The sequence below is a fragment of the Bidens hawaiensis genome, unplaced genomic scaffold (assembly GCF_021521415.1).
Source record: "Bidens hawaiensis isolate Kalapana, Puna unplaced genomic scaffold, B.hawaiensis_p1.1 tig00064802_1, whole genome shotgun sequence".
NCBI lineage: Eukaryota > Viridiplantae > Streptophyta > Magnoliopsida > Asterales > Asteraceae > Bidens > Bidens hawaiensis.
Genome location: NW_027501561.1, coordinates 3903 through 12455, shown reverse-complemented (window position 1 = coordinate 12455; position 8553 = coordinate 3903). Strand labels below are relative to the sequence as shown.

Below are 8553 nucleotides of genomic sequence, written 5' to 3'. Positions count from 1 at the left end.
TCATGTTTTAGATGTGGAAGTACAAACCACTGGGCAAAGGCTTGTCGCACAGCTCCACATCTGTGTGAACTGTACCAAGCCTCTCTAAAAGGAAAAGAGAAATAAGTGAACCATGTTGATAACTTTAATAATATCAATGCTGAGCTGAACGTTGAAGACTTTGGGATGGAACTTTGAAACAAAGTTGCTTGACTACTATAATTAGATGCAATTATTAAGTGTGTTCTCATTATCTTTAATTATGTAGTTTCTCTTCCATGTACTACTTGTGATTAAAGTTCTTATTAAAATATCATATGTCTTCGTTATACACTTATTTTTTTTCTCTTAATATTTTTCAAGATTTAAAATGAAAATCACCGGAGCACAAGATCAAACAAATGAAGAAGATATATGTATAGCGGATAGTGGATCCACGCATACTATACTTAGATCTAAAAAATATTTTTATGAACTGAAACCAACAAAAGGGATCATCAATACAATATCAGGTCCTACAAACTTGATAGAAGGAGTGGGAAAAGCTAATTTAGCATTACCAAATGGTACAAAGCTCAAAATAGAAAATGCTTTATTTTCCCCAAAATCAACAAGAAATTTGTTGAGTTTCAGAAACATATATCATAGTGGATATGATACTCAGTCAAGGACTGTTAGTAATGAAAAATATTTGCATATCATAAGCAAAGATCAAATATTGGAAAAATTGCCAATGCTCCATTCTGGTTTGCATTATACATATATAAATGTGCCTCAAGCACATATGGCAGTCAAAGAAAATTGTTGCGATTCTGGTATCATAAACTTATGGCATGACAGATTAGGCCATCCAGGATCCACAATGATGAAAAGGATCATTGAAAATACACATGGGCATCCACTGAAAGGTCAAAAGATCCACAAAATAGATAAAATGCCTCAATGTACATCTTGTTCTCTTGGAAAATTAATTACAAGGCCTTCGCCATTAAAAGTCGATAAAGAAACACTAATGTTTCTTGAAAGAATTCAAGGTGACATATGTGGACCAATTCATCCACCATGTGGACCATTTAGATACTTCATGGTCTTAATAGACGCATCTGTCTAATATCTCTTTATTATCGACTCGTAACGTTGCTTTGGCAAAATTTCTTGCTCAAATTATCAAATTACGTGCACATTTTCCGGATTATACCATTAAAAGAGTAAGGCTTGATAATGCGGGAGAATTTACATCACATGCTTTTGATGATTATTGCATGTCTGTGGGGATTGTTGTAGAACACCCTGTTGCTCATGTACACACACAAAATGGCTTAGCCGAGTCGTTGATCAAACGCCTACAGCTAATAGCTAGACCATTAATAATGAGGACAAAACTCCCTGTTTCTATTTGGGGTCATGCAATTATGCATGCTGGATCATTAATCCGCGTAAGACCAAGTGCAAATCATAAATACTCTCCCACACAACTTGTTTCTGGAAATGAGCCAAATATCTCTCATCTTAGAATTTTTGGTTGTGCTGTGTATGTTCCTATTGCACCACCACAACGCACAAAAATGGGTCCCCAAAGAAGGTTGGGAATATATGTTGGATATGAAACATCTTCCATCATAAGATACCTTGAACCTTTAACAGGTGATGTATTTACAACACGTTTTGCTGATTGTCATTTTAACGAGACAATGTTCCCAGCATTAGGGGGAGAAATGAAAAAGCAAGAAAGAGATATATCATGGTGTGTACCATTATTGTTACACCTAGACCCAAATCAAAACAAAGTGAGACAGAGGTTCAAAAAATAATACATCTACAAGAAATTGCAAATCAGTTACCTGATGCATTTACTGATATAAACAGGGTCACTAAATCTCATATACCAGCTGCTAATGCTCCAGCTCAAGTTGAGATTCCAAGCAAGCAAAACCATAATAATGCACCTCATGAATCTCAAAAACGTTTAAAGCGTGGAAGGCCAATCGGTTCAAAGGATAAAAATCCTCGAAAAAGAAAGGGTTCTGAGAAGGATACTGACCCTAAGGAAGGAATGATTGACAAAACCTTCCCTCAGGAAAGAATAAATGATATAACATTTCCTCAGGAAGAAATAAATGATTCCAATAAAGAATTGTCAATAAACTATGGTAAATCACATATAATGTGGGATCGAGATGAAATGGAAAATATTGATGATATATTTTTATTCTGTGGCAAGCGATATCATGGAAGAAAATGATGACCCTGAACCAAAATCTGTAGATGATTGTAAAAATTGACAAGATTGGAACAAATGGAAAGATGCTATGCAAGCTGAATTAAACTCACTAAACAATCGAAAGGTTTTTGGACCTATTGTCATTACACCAAAGTCAATGAAACCTGTAGGATATAAATGGGTTTTTGTGAGAAAACGAAATGAGAAAAATGAAGTTACAAGATATAAAGCAAGACTTGTAGCTCAAGGTTTTTCTCAGAGACCAGGAATTGACTATGAAGAAACGTATTCTCCTATCATGGATGCTATTACGTTTAGATATTTAATCAGCTTAGCAGTCTCTAAAAATTTAGAGATGCGCCTTATGGATGTTGTCACAGCTTACTTGTATGGATCACTAGACAGTGACATCTATATGAAAATTCCCGAAGGATTTAAAATCCCTGATGCAATAAGCTCAAAGCCTAAAGAAATGTATTCCATCAAATTACAAAGATCCTTGTATGGACTGAAACAATCTGAAGGATGTGGTACAATCGTTTGAGTGATTATTTGATAAGCAAAGGATACACAAATAATCTTATTTGTCCATGTGTCTTCATCAAGAAGACAACATCAGGATATGTGATCATAGCTGTGTATGTTGACGATCTAAATTTAATTGGGACACAAAAAGAAATTAATGAAGCAATTGCTCTTTTAAAGAAAGAATTCGAAATGAAAGATCTTGGAAAAACCAAAATTGTCTTGGTTTACAAATTGAGCATATGCATAATGGGATACTTGTGCATCAGTCAACTTATACTGAGAAACTCTTAAAACGTTTCAATATGGACAAAGCAAATCCTTTAAGCACACCGATGGTTGTTAGATCACTCAATGTTGATAATGATCCATTTCGTCCTTGCGAAGATAATGAAGAGATTCTTGGTCCCGAAGTACCATACCTCAGTGCAATTGGAGCACTTATGTATCTTACTAACTGTACAAGACCTGACATTTCTTTTGCAGTTAACTTATTAGCAAGATTCAATTCATCCCCTACTAAAAGACATTGGAATGGCATTAAACATATTTTTCGGTATCTAAAAGGAACTGCTGATTTAGGTTTATTTTATCCTAACAATTCAAAAGAAGGGTTAGTTGGTTATGCAGATGCAGGTTATTTATCTGATCCCCATAAAGCAAAATCTCAAACTGGATACATATTTAAGAATGGAGGAACTGCGATTTCATGGCGTTCTCAGAAACAAATACTCATTGCAACATCTTCAAATCATACTGAAGTCATTGCATTGCATGAAGCTTCAAGAGAATGTGTATGGTTAAGATCTATGTCACGACACATATTGATTTCTTGTGGACTAGAGAAAGATCGAATTCCAACTCCTATCTATGAAGATAATGCAGCTTGTGTCTCGCAAATGAAGGAAGGGTATATCAAAAGTGACAGAACAAAGCATATACCACCAAGATACTTTGAGTATACTCGAGACCTTATTAAAGACAATCAGGTTGAATTGAGATATGTCCAGTCCAGCAACAACTCAGCTGATCTTTTCACAAAAGCATTTCCCACAGCAACATTCAGGAAACATGTTCATGATATTGGCATGCGCCATGTACGAACAATGTAACGACCTGCAATTTGAGGTGGAGCTATATACTGCACTCTTTTTCCCTTAGCTAAAGTTTTTTCCCATTGGGTTTTCCTTTAGCAAGGTTTTTAATGAGGCAGTACTTCAAGACCCCGAAGTTTTGAAAAGGTGTCATCCAAGGGGGAGTATTATGAATCCACCGACGCTTTTTTTGGATGACCACTTTTTCAAAGATGAATCCACCGACGCTTTTTGATGACCATTTCTTTCAAAGCAATAATACATGTTTGTCTCCTTAAATAGTACCTTTGAACAGTAGTTTTTGTATTATAAATAGAATGATTTGAACGAAGGTTTATATCCAGTAAAATTCTCATATTCTCATATTTCCTTGTTTCTTGAAGTTCATATATTATAAGCTTGTTAAAGTTTGGGCTAATATTATAACATATATGATCATTCTTATATTTTTGTCTAAAAATGGATTTTCTTCGTATCATCTTCACCTCTTTAGCTACAACCCTCCTATTAGTCATCCTAGACTTTTTATCTCTCATGCTAAAAACCTTCATTGGAAAACCAATCAGAAATCCACAATATGCACCAATTGTTGGAACTGTTTTTAATCAACTCTTTTGCTTCAACAAACTTCATGACTATTTAACAAATATTTCCCTCAAACACCCTACTTTCAGGCTTCTAGCCCCTGATCAATCTGAGTTATACACTACTGATACTAGAAATATTGAGTACATACTCAAAACCAACTTTGATAACTACTCAAAAGGTGAGGGAAACAAGGATATTATAACTGACTTATTTGGCAACGGGATCTTTGCGGTTGATGGCGTTATGTGGAAACAACAAAGGAAGCTTGCAAGTTTTGAGTTCTCAACACGAGTTTTGAGAGACTTCAGTTGTTTCGTTTTTAGAAAAAATGCGGCGAAATTGGTTGGAATTGTTTCTAAGTTGTCTGAGGCGAATGAAGTATTTGATTTACAAGTAAGTGTTAACTTAATCCTGCATATTATTTGTGCATAGTGGCACATTGATCTTTCATGAGTCATGATCCATTAAGATCCGACCTTATTTTTCTCACTATAACATTTATTAGTGTGTTATCATCTTTGATATTGGTTAGTCACAAGAATCCCCTTGCAAGGATGTTCATCGGTCCAGCTTTTTGGTTTATTTGATCGGTTTGGAGAATTTTGAGTTGAAACCAAAAACCAAACCGAATTCGATTCGGTTTGGTTTGGTTTTTGGTACGCTACTTAATAAAACATATAAATGAGGGAAAATTTGTACATGAGCTCACTATATGTACAAAATAATATTACACTTGAGTACCTTCTAGATATGATAATTATATAACTAATATTATAAAACCGATTTATCAATTTATTTATTTATTTTTGTTATTAGGTTTATCTGGTTTAAACTGAATTCAGATTTTGTGAAACCAAAAACCAAATTTGTAATTTGGTTCTCGGTTTAATCAGTTTCAAGCGGTATAATGAACACCCATATCCCCTTCTAGAGTCAAACTTCTACATGAATATTAACATGGCAACAATATCCTGTGATTAAACTGATATTTTCAATGAAAGTATGTTGTGTTAAAAAAGATAATTATTATAGTAACAGTGTAGTGTCTCTATTCATATTTAATGCACTGATGATTCTCCTTAAAACTTGCAGGAATTGCTTATGCAATCCGCTTTGGATTCGATATTCAAAGTTGGGTTTGGAGTGGATTTGAATTGCCTTGATGGATCTAGCAAAGAAGGGAATGCATTTATTAAGGCTTTTGATGACTCAAATGCAATAACATATTGGCGCTATGTAGATCCCTTATGGAAGATCAAAAGGTTTCTTAACATTGGCTGTGAAGCTGCTTTAAAGACCAACATAAGATTAATACAAAAATTTGTTCTCAATTTGATTAGCATGAGAAGAGAACAACTTGAAACAAACCAACATTGTGTAAGTTTCATTAACTTCATCTCTGGTGACTTTTCTTGTATTAACATTCTAATTTTGAATTTAAGAATGAGAAAGAGGACATACTTTCAAGGTTTCTGATTGAGAGCAAGAAGGATGCGCGGATGAATGATAAGTATCTAATGGATATTATCCTAAACTTCCTTTTAGCGGGAAAAGATTCTAGTGCAAATACACTTTCTTGGTTCTTTTACATGCTTTGCAAGAATACGCTTGTGCATAAAAAGGTTGTTTCAGAGATTGAAACGGTTGTGGGAAGTCGAGAAAACATGTCTGGTATCGATGATTTTGTAGACAAAATAGATGATCAAGTACTTGAGAAAATGCATTATCTTCATGCAACTTTGACTGAAACCTTGAGACTATACCCTGCAGTCCCTGTGGTAACTACAAAGATTCCTAAGCAGATGACTTTTAAATCATTGTGCTTGTCTAGTGCTTCAAACTTATATTATTTCTTGTGAAAATGGCAAAAAAATGCTATATGGATTCAAAAAATACCTTTTTAGTTGAATAATTGGCATCCCTTTATTCCAAAATTGCTTATTTTAGGGTGTTCAAAATGCTCGCGGCATGTGGCTCACTTGAAATCGGCTTGTTGTAAATGAGCCGAGCCGAGGCAGCTCAGTTTCTAAACAAGCCGAGCGTGAGCCAAGATAAGCTCGGCTCATAAAGCTGGTTCATTGGCATGTATAAGTTAAAGCCTTAAATTTTAATACACGTTATAAATTTTGTAGTTTCTTAATTATGCATTATGTGTATGCTAAAAATATATTTTTCTTTATATATATATATGTGTGTGTGTGTGTGTAAACATATAAAATTCAATTTTATAAAAATAAGCGATCGAGCTCAACATTTTAGCTCGCTAAAATTAACAAACCGAGCTTGCTTAGCTCGGTTTTTAAAAAAGCCAAGTTCGAGCCCAAATTGGCTCCCCTTTGCTTGTTAGCAACCCTAGCTTATTATGCAAAAATGTAATTATTCTATTCCGTTCTTGAATGATGATCTATTTATACTTCTCGAACAATTTATGTCCAATCTTGTGTTTTTATATTGTATGATGTAGGATGGGAGAGTTGCTGACATGGATGACATTCTTCCTGATGGATTCAAGTTGAAGAAAGGAGATGGTGTGTACTATATTTCATACGCGATGGGAAGAACGCCATCCATATGGGGTGATGATGCCGATGATTTCAAACCTGAAAGATGGCTTAACGATAATGGAGTTTTTCAACCTAAATCTCCTTTCAAGTTCATAGCATTTCATGTAAGTAAATCTCTCTTTTTATTTTTCTTTTGCTTAACTTTTGACTTCTAAGTCATATATACAACACACAAGTTTTTATAGTTATAGCAAATCTACATAAAGGTTATGTGTTAATGACATGCCACTTTAATAACCTTTAACAAGGTTAGGATATATAGTTGATGCTTTAACTAACTTTGCAGGCAGGTCCGAGGATTTGTTTGGGAAAGGACTTTGCTTACCGTAAGATGAAGATAGTGTCAATTGCTCTTCTACATTTCTTCGTGTTTAAATTAGCTAATGAATCAAGAAAAGTGACTTATCGAACCATGTTTACTCTTCAGATCGATGGAGGTCTTAATCTTCTTGCATTTCCAAGGATATCATGAAAAGATTGATTCAAACAAAGTACTATATATGCACTTATTTAAAGCAGTTTTTGACTTTGGTTATGCTTGTAAGTGTAGGACCCATTTATGGTTAGTCTTTCGTATTTATATTTTGTATTACGTTTGTGTATGTGTTAGCTTGTTGGACTTGTATTTATGTATGTTTGGGCCCAAGACCATTTGTATTTGAGCCCAATGGGCCGTTAATAATGAAAGAGTAGTGTATGAAATTACACACTATATATAGAGTGTGTAACTCATACATAAACTAACCTTTTGCAAAACCTTATCTTTACAACCTTCACTCTCTCTTCTCTTTCTCTCTCTCTCACGGCAATAACTAACACCAAACAAGATCGATCCGAGAACTCGGTCCTCACTAGTGATAACCGCTAGCTAGTGTAGAGGTTGATCCAAGATAACTAGTAATAGTGTTTGATCCGGTCACGGGACCTACAATTGGTATTAGAGCTTGCGGGCTCTACTAGTTGTAGATCTTGGGTCACAACCTTGGATTTTGGTCTTGTGTTATGTTGAAGATGGATTTTCAAGAAGATTTGTGGGTTACGGGTTCATAAAAGTGAAGAAAAGTGTTCATATGTTCATAATCTTCAAGTGTTCAAGCTTTGGGTTCAAGTTTTGTGTTAAAAGTACAAGATTCAAGTGTTAAAGTGCTTAAAATCTTCATGTTTGGTGTTGAAAAGTGTTATATTATGGATAATACTTAGATCCATAAAGGCTCAAAGTGATTGAGGTGATATCCTCAAAAAGGCAATCTTGGAAAAAGGTGATAGAAAGTACCTTTTGTACTTTCTACAAGTATAGTGTTCAACCAAATCGAACAGCGTGTATTCGAATCAAATCCTCCCTCTATTCGATTTGAGTCTCAATTGCAATCTAATCGAGTTCAAGTTTAATCAAATCGAGTCTCTAAGTATTCTAATCGAATCCCATTTGTAATCGAATCGAATCCGTATTACAGTCTAATCGAATCACAACCTAATCGAATCGAATTGCCATTCGATTAGATTAGACCATTCGATTAGATTATAATCTAATTCGATTAGATTCATCCATTCGATTAGATTGTGTAAGGCCCCGTTACCGGTG

At 34.6% G+C, this 8553-nt stretch overlaps 1 protein-coding gene across 1 annotated transcript; it reads left to right on the top strand.

Moving 5' to 3' along the window:
• Positions 1-4278: 4278 nt before the first annotated feature.
• LOC143604342 (cytochrome P450 704C1-like) lies at positions 4279-7518 on the top strand. Its single transcript, XM_077080853.1, has 5 exons — positions 4279-4800; positions 5500-5784; positions 5850-6185; positions 6872-7075; positions 7258-7518. The coding sequence occupies exons 1-5, from the start codon at positions 4279-4281 to the stop codon at positions 7441-7443; spliced, it is 1533 nt and encodes a 510-aa protein (XP_076936968.1). The 3' UTR covers positions 7444-7518.
• Positions 7519-8553: the final 1035 nt, after the last annotated feature.